The sequence below is a fragment of the Misgurnus anguillicaudatus genome, chromosome 23, assembly GCF_027580225.2.
Source record: "Misgurnus anguillicaudatus chromosome 23, ASM2758022v2, whole genome shotgun sequence".
NCBI classification, from domain to species: domain Eukaryota; kingdom Metazoa; phylum Chordata; class Actinopteri; order Cypriniformes; family Cobitidae; genus Misgurnus; species Misgurnus anguillicaudatus.
The window spans coordinates 4,237,421-4,253,493 of NC_073359.2; the positions used below are offsets into that span (position 1 = coordinate 4,237,421).

The 16,073-nt window shown below is 35.3% G+C and overlaps 1 protein-coding gene and 1 pseudogene across 1 annotated transcript in view; one reads left to right on the plus strand and one right to left on the minus strand.

Moving 5' to 3' along the window:
- Nucleotides 1-15,679, minus strand: part of LOC141359293 (uncharacterized) — a 54,302-nt gene extending 38,623 nt beyond the window's left edge. The window contains exons 1-3 of the mRNA XM_073861512.1: nt 15,531-15,679; nt 13,740-14,087; nt 13,457-13,666 (exon numbers count right to left, since the gene is read on the minus strand). Of these exons, the coding sequence (XP_073717613.1) occupies nt 13,457-13,666; nt 13,740-14,087; nt 15,531-15,648 (676 nt within the window). The 5' untranslated portion in view covers nt 15,649-15,679. The remainder of the gene's footprint in view (nt 1-13,456; nt 13,667-13,739; nt 14,088-15,530) is intronic.
- LOC129453062 (solute carrier family 2, facilitated glucose transporter member 9-like) lies at nt 5,094-10,062 on the plus strand (annotated as a pseudogene).
- Nucleotides 15,680-16,073: the final 394 nt, after the last annotated feature.

Consider the following 16,073-nt stretch of genomic DNA (forward strand, 5'->3'; position numbering starts at 1 on the left):
AAACACTGTAATTTTCTCAAAATATAAATGTAAAATTACCCCATTTCTCAGAGATCCCCAAACGATTCGTGTGAAGCCATTCAACGACTCAGCCTGCCTAAACCCCACCTTTCAGTAGCCTACTCTGCTCTGATTGGTCAACTGACAGAGTGTCTTTGCACACAATGCACAGATCACAGATCAGTCTCACAGACCACAGATCGGTGGCACAGACCAACAACAGTGCAACATGTATTGACGTCGTGCTAACATGATTTACTGAGAAGACATTGTCAACATCAATACACATCATTCATCATTAATCCAAACAATACAAACGACGATTGAAACTAACAATTTTACACTCATTTAAGCATTTATCTAAACTAACCGGGTCATAGCAAAACCGTAAATAAGCATGCGTTAGCCGTTTGCTAACGTGACTCTCTGACAGTAAATTAACAGTTTAAACACACAACATCATTCATCATTAATCCAAACAATACAAACGACGATTGAAACTAACAATTTTACACTCATTTAAGCATTTATCTAAACTAACCGGGTCATAGCAGAACTGCTTGCTATCGTGACTCTGACAATATATAAGTTAGAGTTTAAACAACGATATCATTAATCCAAGCAATAAAACAACTATAGACATTTTACACTCATTTAAGCAAGTATCTATAATCATACTTACAGGTTGTGGTTAGGAGATGCATGTTGTTCCAAATAAAGTGGGTACTGAACCATCTTTCATTGCCAAACGTCTAAATCCCTCCGTTAAAAATGTATTTTAACCACTGATTCTTCACAGCCAGACACGTTTAGAATATCCCTCCTTGAAAAAGTCTCCTTTGGTAGTGAAAACAACAAAAGCTGAAAACACAGCGTGAGCTGATGTTTACACACACTAGCTAGCTGTGGGCGGGTCATAGTTTTCGTTTGTCCCGCAGGCAAGGCTGTAGGCGGAGATTAGTATCTCATGTGACGTGGATAAGTTTGTGTGACGTGGATAATATCAGGAAGAAGACTCACTCCCTATAACGACTCGTTTCAGCGATTCAGAGTCGACTCCCTGCTTTAGAAGCCAATAACTTTATTAATCGTGCACTTTTTGGTTCAACTACTTTACACGTTGTTTACATTGATGGATAGCTACACGACACACTGCAATAAAGGTTAGTTTCGATTTTGGATCTGTGTGGCTCTTTAATTTTACCTCAAGAGATATAATAAATGAATGATTTAATATACTGATCACTGCATATGTATTTCTGTTTCGTTTTGACTTGTGTTATATCACTCTGTTATTATCTGTTGGGCTGAAAAAAAAAGGCTTGGGGCAAACAAATCTCACCTAATTTAGGCATTTATAGCATTTTCCAATAGCATCTTTATTGTGAAGCAAGTAGATTAAAGGAAGAACTCTGTTAGCATGAATAATCCACCATGTGAGACAGCAATTGATTCTTTACAGAAGCTGCCTGATTTTACAGACATTACTCAACACTGAGAGTCATATGAACTTAACTATTTGACCGAAAAACTCAACTCCATAGTCTAGTAGCCAGCCCATAGAGCCCCATTGTGAACCCGGAAATGTTGAGTACACCAAAGTTTTATTGCATGAATGGGAAGTATAGGTCCCCAACATACAGAAACTGCCGGATGCTAATTTGCATATGTTGAGCAATTTGCATAATTAGCATAATTAGCAATATTAGCTTAATTGTCCATTTTGGTCACATATTTTGCACTGTATGGCCAATTTCTACAATATGTAATTGGTTTTAGAGGATTCTGATTTCATTTCTGCCACCCCCAGACTTCAAAATGGTAATTCTATAACAGATTTGGATTAATTTAACGTTAGACACTTTTTTATTAATTCCGAACAAAATTTTAGGTTATTTTTATGGTAAACACTATATTCTCACATTTCAGAATCACAAGAACTCATGCTCTTTGATGTGAATGTTGATAACCTCAATATGTTTACATTTCTTGAGGTCTGGTCATGTTTTTATGCAAATAAGCTGTTGCAGTGAGCTGTTGTATATACAATAAGTATGTTGTGAAGCAAAGGAGCATAGTCTATTTTTAAAGTCGAAATTATCCTTGCCGATATTTTTATATTCTTATATCATATTTATGTTTTCACATTAAGATAAAAGGTTATAATGAGTTATAATGACAGTTTTGTTCAGTACATTGTGAATTTCTATTCAGATCCATTTTGTGAGTGAATCTGGTGTTCAAAAATTAGTTACCATTATTAAAAAAAATTGTATTCTTCTTTTTTTAAATTCAGACTTCTTGTGATTTGATCAGGAATGGATTAAAAACATTTGATATTCAGTGTTTTTGCTGCCGCTCTCAAGTTGTCGTGTAGTATTAATTTAACCATTCGGATCTAGGTTTAAAGGACAAGTTCGGTATTTTACACCCAAAGCCCTGCTTTCAGATTGTTCCTGATGAAATAGAACGGTTTTGGCTGAAATTTCGACATATGCGGCTGCCCTGAGAATTTTTGGGTGTTTGTGTTTCACCTCACATCTCTACAATGGGTTTAATGGTGGACTGGAACAATCCTTTCTAAAATGCATTAAACTTTCGTTTACAAAGACGTGAAACTCAGCGAGTGGTCAGGGGTGTTCACTGATATGCTCACACAAAAATCGCTGCAAAAGATGCTATTTCACTATTTCATCATAAACAATCTGAAAACAGGGCTTTAAGTGTAAAACTTGTCCTTTAAGTACTTTCAAAACAAAGAGAAACGTTTTGATCAAGTCGAAATGTCAGGAAAGAAGTGTCTGTTTGCACCATGCAGTGGCAAAAATAGCGACTTTAAAATATCTTTACAATCAGAGGAACTCTGTAACCTTGGATGGAGCCCGTATGAAATTTACCGAAAGCGCAAAAGGCCCCCAGCAGTGAAAGCACTACCTCCTTCAGAACGTAATATGCGTCTTCATGGAAGACGTGCCCACCTACAGGTGCTACTATGAAAATCAGCTGACCAGCCTGATCCACCGGTTGTGGATATCACCTTGTTTGGATGGGACAAGAAGATGGGTCTAAAGGAAGGAGAGGAACTGCTTATGCCCACACAGGATTCAAGTCCAGTTGTTCCTCCTGCTTTGTTAGATGTTGTCAGCTGTGGTTTCAAAGCTTTGTTGAAACCTTGTACATCAGCAAAGTGCAGCTGTGTAGCTGCAGGTCTGGGCTGTACCAGTTATTGTTCCTGCAAAGGCAATGATGGTATATACTGCAACATACTTACACAACACCAAGAACACAAAGAAAGAGATGAAGGGTCTGGAGAAAATGATGACAGAACAGAAGAGAATAGTGAAGATGATGAGGCTGCCTTATTATTAATTGTGAGGCATAGCAGTTCGCCTGAAGGTGGTAGCCAGTGTGTGCTTTGTGTGGTGCGGAGGTAAGGCCCTCTTGGTTAGCCTTCCGTCTGGCGGGCTGACCCGGGTTGCCCAGACTCAGTTTTAACTCTTCCGTTTGGCGGAGGTTTAACTGGGTCCTCGTTTGATTTTGCGACTTGCGGACCAACCTGGAAAGCACATCTGCCATTCTGGCATGGCCCTAGTGACTTGCGGGGCCTGTCTTGTATGGCATGTATATGTTGTATATTTACATGTTTGCCTTGGTGCAGAGGTAAAGCCCTCTTGGTTAGCCTTGCGTTTGGCGAGCTGACCCGGGTTGCCCAGACTCAGTTTTAACTCTTGCGTCTGTCGAAGTTTTAGTTTATCCGATTACTATGTATCATACAGTTCCAGGATCCAAGTTACCTGTATGTCAAATACCCGCATTGCTTTTTCATCCAGAAATGCATAACATTCAGCCTAACAAAGATTCATTGTTTATCCAAAAAGCTATTTTGAATATTCAAAAGTGTCAGGAGGGGATTCAGCCTCACTATACCCTGTAAACAATGAATCAACATTTATAAGTGCACTCATGATTCTGAAATGTTAGATTATTTTATTTACCATAAAATAACCTAAAATTATTACTGAAAGTAATACAAATTTTAATAATTAATTATAAATTTGTAATAAAATTAGCTCCTTAAAATATGAAAATGTCAGAAATGAAATCAGCATCATCTAAAACCTCTAAAACCACTCACATATTGTAGAAATTGGCCATTTAGTGCAAAATATGTGGTCAAAATGGACGATTAAGCTAATATTGCTAATTATGCAAATTATGCAAATTGCTCAACATATGCAAATTAGCATCCTGTAGTTTCTGTATGCTGGGGACCCATACTTCACATTTCTGCAATAAAACTTTGGTGTACTCAACATTTCCGGGTTCACCTAGTTGGCTACTAGACTACCAGTCATTCACTGTTTCAAAATCACTTTCTTCAAATATAAAAACAAAACAAATCATACATGACATGCTAACAGTTTATTTAGTGTACTTGATGCAGATTATAATTAATGTATAAACATGCATCTGTGATATTCAAGACAGTTTTTCTAAATCCTGATGTTTGTACAGTGAAGCATCAGCACAGCGTCATGTGAGGACCAGTAAAGGATACCAGAGACAGTTTAATACAATGATGCCACAAACAGAACACAAAACTTTTATTTTAATAAAGTCAAAGGTCACAGAGCAACTGGACTGTTTTAAATCATTTCCATAGTGAAAATGAATATGACTATTTATTGCCCTTATTTGATACTCATAACATGATTTAAAAGTATCTCCCTGATCATGATGCAAAGATGACAGAATAAAGAGCACTTATTGTTCTGTTATACACATAACTAATGGTTTAGTGATTTAAAAGAGTTTACAGTCATAAAACAATAAATGTGAAATCAGAAACATTAGTGTTTATTTATCTTCTCCCACATGAGTTTAAATCAATGATATAAATCAGTCATTTGTTCTTTATTTCTATCATCTCTATACAGTATATACAGCATTGATCATTTTTTCATTATGGTTAACATACAGAATGTGACTTACAGTCATGTGAAACAGAAAGTACATCATAGTTTTATATATCAGGACATTAAAGTCATCTGGTACTTGCAGCTCTTAAAAAATAAACTATTAAAATATTTTTTTCTCGTTTCATAAATGATACTCACTTTTCCTTGTTTAATCTTTATTATTTTATTATATTACTTTATTCTTGTCCAAATGTTATATCAATTAAACGTCAAACGAACACTCATATCTTGAATGGTTACTCAAGCATTCGTTCAAGTGGATATAATGTGAATAAAGTGTTAAATCATGCGAGTGTTAGCATGTGACAGTGCGTTTAACATTTTGAACTCTTCATAAGTCAGGATCTCTCTCTCATCAGTGTTAAATGGGCAAAGCTCCACCATAAACAGCGAACCTTCTTCCCCAAATAATCAGGAATGGGATTTTTCTAGCTAAAAGTTTAATGGGATACACAACACCCGCTTGCTGTTTTAGTTTTATTTGTACATTCAGTCCTACAAATGGCAGAGGAGGTTTTGAAAGATCCTAACAGGACATGTACAAGGGTATGTAGCTTTAATTTAGGTTTAATGTATACTTTTTTCTTCAGAGGTTTGACTTTTAAACAGCAATAGACTGTTTTATGTTATATTAAATATAAGAAATATAAAGGAATATGTCATGTTTTTCATCAAACCTATTTGTTTGCATTCAGAAGTCTTTATGTCCTCTCAAAGTTTAAGAAGATAAAGGCACTGTTCACCAAAAAAAGATTTGGTTTAGTACAAGAAAGAAAGCCCTATAGGAGTGATTAGTGTGGTGATAATAAAATATATATTAATTTTTAGATAAACAATCTCTTTAATGAATGTTATTTTAAGTGTTTGAATGATTATTTGTCACTTTTTTAACAGCATCTTACCTTGTCCCTGTTGGCAGTAGCGTTGCTCTCGTCATTGGGAAGCTCTCTGCTTTATGGTTATAATCTGGCTGTGGTTAATTCTCCTGCGCTAGTAAGTGACCTAAATATGAATAATATGTGTGAAACTAATATTTTTTTTTTATAACGGGACTTGCTGTTTGGACTCTGGAACCACCTAAAATACTGATCTCATCATTTAAATTAACTTTTATATTATTAATTTAATATTTGAATATTATGATGTTAGACTACATAGAAAGAAATAAAAGAGATGTTCAAGCATTATTGGCAATGCCAAGACATTTTGTGTTTGTTTGCTCACAGAGGAAAAACTCTTCAGTATAAATGATGATGTTTTTCATTGTTCTTGTTCTTTATTAGTACATTAAGGACTTTTATAACCAAACCATTGTGAGACGTTATGGGTCAGGAGTGGATGAAGAGCATCTTACACTTTTCTATTCAATCACTGTGTCTATATTTGCCATTGGAGGCTTGCTGGGCTCTCTCACAGTATGAATACTGGTTACCACATTTGGAAGGTAGAAAATGAAGCTTCAGATCCCAGAATTAATTAATTTTTTATACTTTTTTTGTAATGGAAGATAAAAAATCTAATAGTGTAATCTTAAAAATATGCTCTTCATCACAGTTATTAAAAACTAATTTCTTCTAATAAACATTTCAAACGTGTACAAAATATATTTACATGCATGTAATAAGACACTTTAATCCAAAGCAATTTTGTTTGTTTGTCTAATTTGTAGGAAAGGGACGCTGATACGCAGCACAGTTCTGGTGTTTGTAGGTGGAGGGTTGATGGGCTTCAGTCGGTTATGTGGCTCACCAGAAATGATTATTATCGGTCGCTTCATTACAGGAATACATTCAGGTAAAGCAATGTCCTAAAAATGTACAATCTTTTGCTAAAAAACAATCTTTTGCCTCGCATTTCTTGTGCTATTAGTAATCTTACAGTTGTGATGTCTCATCATGCATTTATCTGCTTTACTGATGTGTCTTCTGTCTGTCGTGCTGTTGTAGGGATATCTCTCAGCGTGGTGCCCATGTTTCTTGGAGAAATTGCTCCAAAGAATCTCCGTGGATTCCTGGGACTCATGCCCAGCATTTTCATCTGTTTGGGTGTATTTATTGCTCAGGTTCTGGGGCTTCATGAGATCTTAGGCAAGGTGAGTCTTGATTGAAAATCCTCAATCCTTTACTGAAATCATTTAAAACTATTTTTGTGTTAACAACTGCTTTTTTCATTTTTAGTTAATGTATTTACTAATATGAACTTTATTGTAAAGTGTTGTTGTATTTTTGATCTGATGTCTTCACACAGGAAGAGTTCTGGCCTCTGTTACTCTCTCTTGTCATATTGCACACATTCATACAGCTCGTCTTCTTGTCATGGTTCCCAGTCCAAGATATCTTTTGATAGAAAAGCAGAACATTCATGCCACAATCACAGGTGAAGACTTTCATATTTAAAGATTGTGACATCCTGGTCTGTGTCTTCTGTGGTGTTAGTGCCTTGTTTTGTCTTGTTCTTGTGTTGCTTCGTCTCTTTGTTTGTTGGTATTTAATTCATCGGTTCTTGTCTCGTATAAATACGTGTAAGCTTTGTCTGTGCACATGCATCATGTTTTTTTGTACCATCCCTGTGTTTGTTTTTGTTAAAATATGCTCATTGTTCCTGGTGAATGAGCAGATCAATAATTATCATAATCTGTGTTTTGATTCTCTGTCATTATATGATATCACGTGATCTTGTCGTCTGATTCTTTTGTGTTATGATGCTTTTCTGTCCTGCTTGATGTAGCGTTGAAGTGGTATCGTGTTAAGTGTAACATCCAGGCTGAGGTGGAGGAGATGCAGGAAGAGCAGCGAACTTTGACCTCAGTGAAGACGGTCTCAGTATTACAGCTCTTCAAGGATTCGTCCGTGCGCTGGCAACTTATCACCATCATTGTGTGAATCGATGCGGTGTGAATGTTGTGTGAAAAAGACAATAATGTTGTCGTAGATAAAAACAGGACTGATTTGACTTCTGTAGTTTTAGATCTGGTTCTACACCAATTCAATCTTTGAGAATGCCGGCATTCCTGCTCATCAGATCCAGTATACAACAGTAGGCACAGGAGCCATAGAAGTCATCGCTGGACTCATAGGTGTAAGATTACATTGAATGTTAAAACAGTTTAAGATCTCATCCATTATCATGATTTAATCACGAGTAAGCGGTGCTCTTGGGCATGATTGATCTAACTATAGGCTGACAATATATGCAGAAACTCAATTTATACTCTTCAGATTGTGTTTCTACCGTAAAATCTGATATTGTATGCAGGTATAATATATAGACGAGTAATACCAAAGTTCATAAATAAATACAAATAATTGCATGACAAATCATAAAAATGTATAACTTTATAACAGATATTTAATTAACCCTTTAATACAACAGATTTTGCTTTATAAGCATTTTGTGCCCAACTGCTTTCACATAACTCCACAGAAATGTCTAAAACTGTTTTTTTATATTTTTGTTTGTTTGTTGTTTTCTTCATTGTATGAACATAAACTCATTGAGTTGAAAGCGTCTAACAGTGTTTTTCTGAATCTTCAGTGCTTCATTATTGAGCGTGTTGGCAGGAGGCCGCTGATGATTGCTGGTTTTAGCTTTATGTGCATTTGTTGTGCTGGAATTACTTTTTCACTTCAGTTACAGGTAATTCTGATGATTTCTGAACTCTTTGTTGGTTATACACTATTTACTTTTACTTTTAAGTTGTCTTTACTTTAATTGTAATCATTATTATAATTTCAGATTTATAGTAACTTGTGTTTGTGTTTTTCTGTTGTCAGACTCATGTGTCCTTCATGCATTATATCAGTGTGATCTGTGTGGTTGGGATTATTGCTGGATTCTGTATAGGGCCTGGTGAGGACGTCACATTGGGTCTCATCATTACACATTGTTTGCCTGCTCATTTACTAGATTTATCTCTGAAGAGTAGTCGTAAAATATCTAAAAGATCAAGTTTGAGCTGTCTTAATGAAGCTGTTATGTTTACAGATATTGCACTAAATGGGCTCACAGAATTTCACGACACATTTTACTGATTTATGAGCTCAGAAAAGACAATAAGAAAAGACAAACAAGAAATAATTGCAAAGTTTGGGTGTTTATTACTTTGTCAAACCCCAAAAGATCGCTAATTAAAAGTCTAATTTATTAAATTGAGCAACTAGTGCCACCTAGAGGCAGATTAGTATCACAGGTCTCTGCTATTTAAAGATGAATGTCCTGCTTTAAAATGAATATGAGGTGCAACACATAATAATAAAGTCTTTTATAACTCACTTTTCAATACAATTAATAACCAAATGCATCTTGTGTGCAGCCGGTGTCCCGTTCCTGTTGACAGGAGAGCTCTTTAAACAGTCTCATCGACCTGCTGCCTACATTGTAGGAGGATTTCTTAACTGGATATCAAACTTCACTGTGGGCTTTGTATTTCCATTCCTACAGGTAAGACTTCCTCAGGGAACATGAACATATATGATATATTTACGTATATGAGATACAAATGAGATTATTTAATTTTTTTCATATTTTTCTGATATATTGTTCAATGTTTTTCCAGATGTCTGCTGGTGCTTTCTGTTATCTGGTGTTTTGTGGTGTTTGTGTTGGTGTGGCGCTCTATGTCTACTTTGTTGTCCCTGAGACAAAGAACAAAACTTTTGTGGAGATCAGTCAGATGTTTGCCTTAAAAAATAGACGTGAAATTGAAAAAGAGCCCCTGGCTATCGCTGACCAACTCAGTCTTAAAAAGATGAATGGATATGGAATTGTTGTGTCTGCAGATCTGGAGAAATCGTCTTGATGTTGTGTGTGCTGTGATCTGATGCTGCTAAATACTGCTGCTCACAGTGCCATCAAAATCTGAGATTATTTTTGTTATGCTTTCAAATATATTACTTAATTGTTTAAAATAGTTTTTAACTTAATTTACATAAAAAAAATGTTTACAGCCTGATACAAAAATTGTTTTTGGTATGTATTTAATTTCATGACAACTGTGAGGGGGTGAGTTTTTTGTGACTCATCTGTTTAAATGATATTAAACCTTAAAGTTCTGCATAATTAAGGGCGTGGCCACTTGAGTGACAGTTGAACAGCCACTGCTGTCACTAGAGTCGAGGCGGGTGTGGTTTCAGCAACCAGCCAGCTCAGCTTCACCCATGTCCTGCCTCTTTACCCATTTTGGCTGCAAGTGATGTGCGGTGACGCGCTGTCAAGATGGCGACGGCTTTAAAAATGCTCTTATGGGTGACGTCACGGATGTCCATCTTTTTTACTATGTTTTACTTGTATATGTTATGAAAGGGAAATTAAGACAATCACTAGACTACTTACATGAATTTCCTGCATTTATTCTGTTAAACACAAAATGAAGATATTTCACATAGTAGAAACAACAAATATGGAAGTCATTGAATACTGTCAGTGTCAACTGAGGAAATGATGACAGAGTTGGGTGAACTGTCCCTTTAAAACAGTTACTGACCAATTACAATCAACTTTTATGTGTATTTTTATTTTAATAAATCTTTATTTAACCAAGAACTCCCCATTTCCTTTTGAGGGAGACTTGGATGAAAAATACACACCATTACACAGACAAAAAAAAACTATTCAGAACAAAATTGAGGTTCACTAAATACCGAAATGTCATGTAAATTATTTATACAAAACACAGCCTGAAAATAGCAATAACACACACAGAGATAAACATCTTTATAAGCTTAAAAATTTTAATAAGTGCCTTTAATTCTCCCATGATAATAAAATTATCAAATGTAAAATGTAAACTGAACAAATGCTTTCATAACTGCAAGTTTAAGGTACAGCCCTGTAAAAAATCCTAACATAACAAAAAAATCATGTATTTGAGCATAATATTATTTACACTGAGCTTGTCATTAAAAGGGACGTTTCACAACACTTTGTCAAGATGTCAAATAAATCTTTGGTGTCACCAGAGTACATATGTGAAGTTTTGACTGTTGCTAGTTGATGATGTCATAAAGAGAGTTGTGACATCACTCCAGTAGTTCTGATGGACAGACAGCTGATCTACTCACAGACCTGCAACATCTAACAATGACAAACACACAGAAAGAGATCATGTTATAAAATCTGAGTTTATTTAATATACAGATATACAGATTTTCTCACCTCTATTTCTTTGTCATCAGTTTTGTTTTTAGATGAGTTCAATTTATTCATGCTGATGAAAAACCTGTAGGGTCAAAATTCACACTCTTACAATCTGAATTCATATCAGAATATTCACTGTATGTTATGCAGTTTTGAGTTTTACTTGATATTTTTACTTACCAGATCCATACAGCTCCTATAATGAGAAACTGAGGCAGAAACACCAACAGAGAGACAAACACTGAACTGTACACTACTGCTTCAGTGGCTTTGTCCATTTCTTCATTGTTTCTGACAGTTGTTTCATTGTTTCTGTCCATTGAATCTGAAGAAAGACAAACCTCAGAAACTTCAGAACATATCTTTACTCTTCATCTTCATTACAAAGACTCATGATGTTAAAATCAATACAGTAAATCTATCAGATAGATCACCTCAATGCAGGTATGAGAGGCTGTACTACATTATAAATATCATCACAACTGAAGAGAGCAATGACCTTTAACCCGTGACTTACAGACTGTCACAGAGACAAATGAATAAAATCTTTTAATAAAACAAATTTAAAAAAAAATTGAAAATAATAATGACACAAATGTTTCTTTCATTGTGAGATATACTGAAGTGTTTGACATATAAACTATAACTGCTACAATATTAATGATCATCTATAAGTGCTGCACAGTGAAAGTAGCTCAGTGATGATGTCATAGCTGAGAATAAACCAATCAGCATCAAGGACTGAAACTCTCTCTTATATAATTTCATCAGATGTATGATGAGATGTTGTGTTACCTCTTACAGTACAGGAATACTCTTGTAGCTCCTCACTGTTGATTGAGTCCAGGTACAGCTTGTTTAATAATCTCAATCCATCTGTTACCTGTTGTCCATTCTTATACCAGATGTAAGTATGTTTGTTATCCAGAGTGCATCCGGTTGAACAGCTTAATATCACTTTTTCTCCATCTATCACAGGGTCTGGACTGCTTCTCACTCGTGTACCTGAGATTTCATATGACAGAGTTCACATAAACTACTTTTTAAAGTTAGGCCTGAAATGTTTGATTCCACTCAAATCAGTATGATGTGAATAATGGCAAGATAATGCAGTCAAACACACACATACAGATAAAATATATAATGTGAATGCAGTTCAAAATGCTTTGAATAAAATCATCTGTCAAACACACGAGTGCAACATAAATATACAGTCAACTTTAGAAGTGATTAAAAACATTTTTATCTAAGAGCATCTTTTATTAACTTTTTTGATCAACGTCAAATGTTGATTAGTGTATTTGTTTTAAATCTGAAGACTTCTGTGATGAGTGTCCTCAATATCAACATAAAGTCTTGATCAACTTTGCAAGTTTGTCACAAATCGCACACTTAGAGAGAACGTGTAACAACGCATGAAACCAGTTTATACCAGCTTCAGTTTTAATACTGGATTAGACTGGTAAGTGCTGGTTTGCTGCTGGTCTGGCTGCTTGAGCAACATATTTACACTATTTACCAGCATTCAATCAACCATGCTTGCAAGCTGGTAAACTGGATAGTCCAACTAATGAAGCCATTCAGATACAGCAGCATCATATATGCAGTACAAAACACATTATATTATTTTCAACATGGACAACCTCAAAAACAAGTGTAACATTCACAACATAAACATCATACAGCGTTCAGACGAGATGAAATTTTAGATGAATAACTCAAATGATTGATAGCATTGATATTTTAATATTTAAAATGTAATCTACTCATTGTTTAACAAAACATTAAAAAAATTGTAAGGACCATAAATCTCTAGCATAAATATATTCACAAATCTGATCAGTGAAAGCAGCTTTACAGAGAGTTTATTATGAGCAGTTACCTGTTACAATAAGATGCACTCCAAAAGAACCAGAAACTACATCTGATGTGTTAGTGATGATGAAGAACTTATAATATCCAGTGTCATTCATGTTGACATCTTTGATTCTCATTGTGTTTCCCACAAACTCCACACGACCAGAAAACTGACGATCCTCACGCAGATCTCTGAATTCCCCATAACGACGTTTATCCCAGTATGTTTTGTCTACTGTATATCCAGTGGGATGTGAGTATGAAGAGTGAATATCTACTGTTGATCCCACTAAAGCACAAACTCTTCTAGAGGTGTAAGTCACACCCCAACAGCTACTGTTAGAAAGACCTGAAAGAGTCACAAAATACTGCTGTAACATTCACAATCAATTACAAACACACTCATACTGTATATGAATCAACAAGAAAACTGCAAAGTTTGTTCTTCCATTTTAATCTAAATGTTTTATAAATGTCAGACTCACACACAGATGAAGAGGGTGATGAAAAAGACACAGAGCAGGAATAACTGTCAGTGTTTTCACTGGATGACACAAATATGTTTTGGTTATATGTTAAATGTTGTCCATTCTTGTACCAGTAGTAATCATTTTCAGATGTTTTTGGGCAGGAGGAATCACAGCTCAGTTTTACTCGCTGTCCTCTAGGTCCAGGATTCATCTTCACCTGTAAAACTAAATAATCAAAACCTTACATTAGATGAGAAATGAAAAGAGTTTAACTGGACTGATGAGAATGTAAATGTACCTGAAACTGTTAGATTGACTGTGACTGAGCTGAGATGTTTAACTCCATCCTTCATAATGATCATGAGCTGATATTCTCCACTGTCTCTCTCTCTCAGATCTACTATCATGAACCCTGAGTAATCTTCAGTGATCTCTTGTTTCACTCGTCCTGAGTAATCTGAATCTAAAGTCAAATCTTCAGGTTCATCTTTGTTTCTCCAGTTTGTTCTCTGTTTCTGACTGAACCAGAACACAGTTGTGATGTTGATGTTTGTGTAAGAGCACCTCACTGTCATCCATGTTCCCCTCACACCACAAATATTCAGTTCATCACAGGTTACATTAAAGTTATTCAATGTTAGGAACCCTGAAAATAAATATAAAATATTATTGACATTCGTAACACAGTATAATGTAAATTTAATGTAAAATCCTGCACTAGAGAACAATTATGTAAATTAATTTGAATAAATCTGAGTTTATTTATGAGTTTTTCTTTTTAATCTGACCTACTTGATCTCAAGTTAGCTGATGTATTAATAATATTAACAAATTCAACTTTATTGTAAAATGTTACCAACTATCTAAACTCATAGGTGCCAATGTTTTATCTCAAGATGTACACCAGTATTTTTGTGTGTAAGGTATGTTTGTAAAAGATACTTAAATGTCTTAATATAACTAAAGCCTAGTCCTGGATTAATCTAAACCCTGTCTGGGAAACTGACCCAACAGCGTTACCTAAGTCATTACTCTCCAAATGAGTTGCTGATATAAATCACAACCAGGAATCCCTGATAGAAGAGAAAATATAGGAATGTATTACTCTGAGAGAGAGAGAGAGAGAGAGAGAGACCCAGATGCAGGCTTTGCATGTATATGTACAGATACAGTACAAGGTTTATTGGGTACAAAAGAAAACCCAATTGGTGCCTAAAACACCTAAAGGCACCAACAAAGACAGATGATAAACAGAATAAGACACAAAACTATGACAGGAACTACTTGAATGCTTAACAGTAAACTTGACGATAACTTACTAGACTAGCAGAGTACACGTGTAAGAACACCAACCCCTTCAATACGATACAAATTTGCATCCGATCAACCTCAATCGTATTGATTTAGGTGTTTACATGAAGGCTTTTTTGTTATATTTTTTGGCCAGTTTTTGTCTTTATTCAATAGTGAGGTTAGGGGAGGACAGGAAAGTACAGGGAGGAGAGAAGGGTATGAGATCAGCAAATGACCACGAGCTAAGAATCAAACTCGGGTCACCAAAAGTTCAAAAGCACCACATGTTGGAGCGCTGCCCACTACACCATCAGCTCCGACTACATGAAGGCTTTTCAATACGATTACAAACGGACGTATCTAGTGGTGTCTCTCTTTCTTTCTCTGTTCTCTATACTATCAGATAATATCTCATACACGTTTGAAACAGTTAATTGTATTATTTACCATTTCATGCATTTATAGTTTAACCAATTCAAGTTTTATTTCAGTGTTGTTATCTCCAGCTTGTCTTTACTAACACTGTCAGAAATATTATGTCCTAATAAGTATTTACATGCCTCAGATGTATTAATATGTACCTTTGAGATACTTATATGCACTGTTTAGGTAAAAATAAGGTTTACTTTTGAAAGGGCACATGCCCCGGTGACAGCTGTACATTTTCTTGTTTGAATAATTAAAGTTTGTACTGACTCTTGTCTTATATCACTGTCTTAATGCAGTAAACAACACTGATGCTTTTCCCAAATGTCCAACAACCACAAAACTGTCATCTACTCAAAAGTGTTCATACCTTGAATGTGTAACAGCAGGATCAATGATGAGAGTCTGAAGTTCATGATGTAGTTTTGTAGAAAGTCACATAAGACCCAAAACTCTTTTCTTATTCCTGAGAGAAAATAAAACATCATTGTGACGCTCAAATCATCAGACAGTTATTACAGTAAAATAAAACACAACTAACATGATTGTTTTTTTAACATTTCAAAGATTCAATACATATACATGTGTATACATACGTGCTCGTGGAGATCTCTGACTTTAATCAGTTTGTAAAGTTGTGTCAATATCTGAAGTTGTGGTAGATCATTTAATGATCTGATTATCGTACTCAAGCGGATGTTAAAGAAAGACTCTCCTTCACTTTTTGAGACTTTTCATAGCATAAGAAGAAAGAAAGTATTTCAGAACATGCTTGAATTTTACATAATCTGACAACTATTCTTATCTTTACGTGTAGCTGTTATTTGTTAGAGAGTCCTGTAAACAGTGACGTGTTTACCATTTTGGGGGCCCTAAAGAAAGTCCAAGAAACTGGTGCCCCCCATGCCCCTAC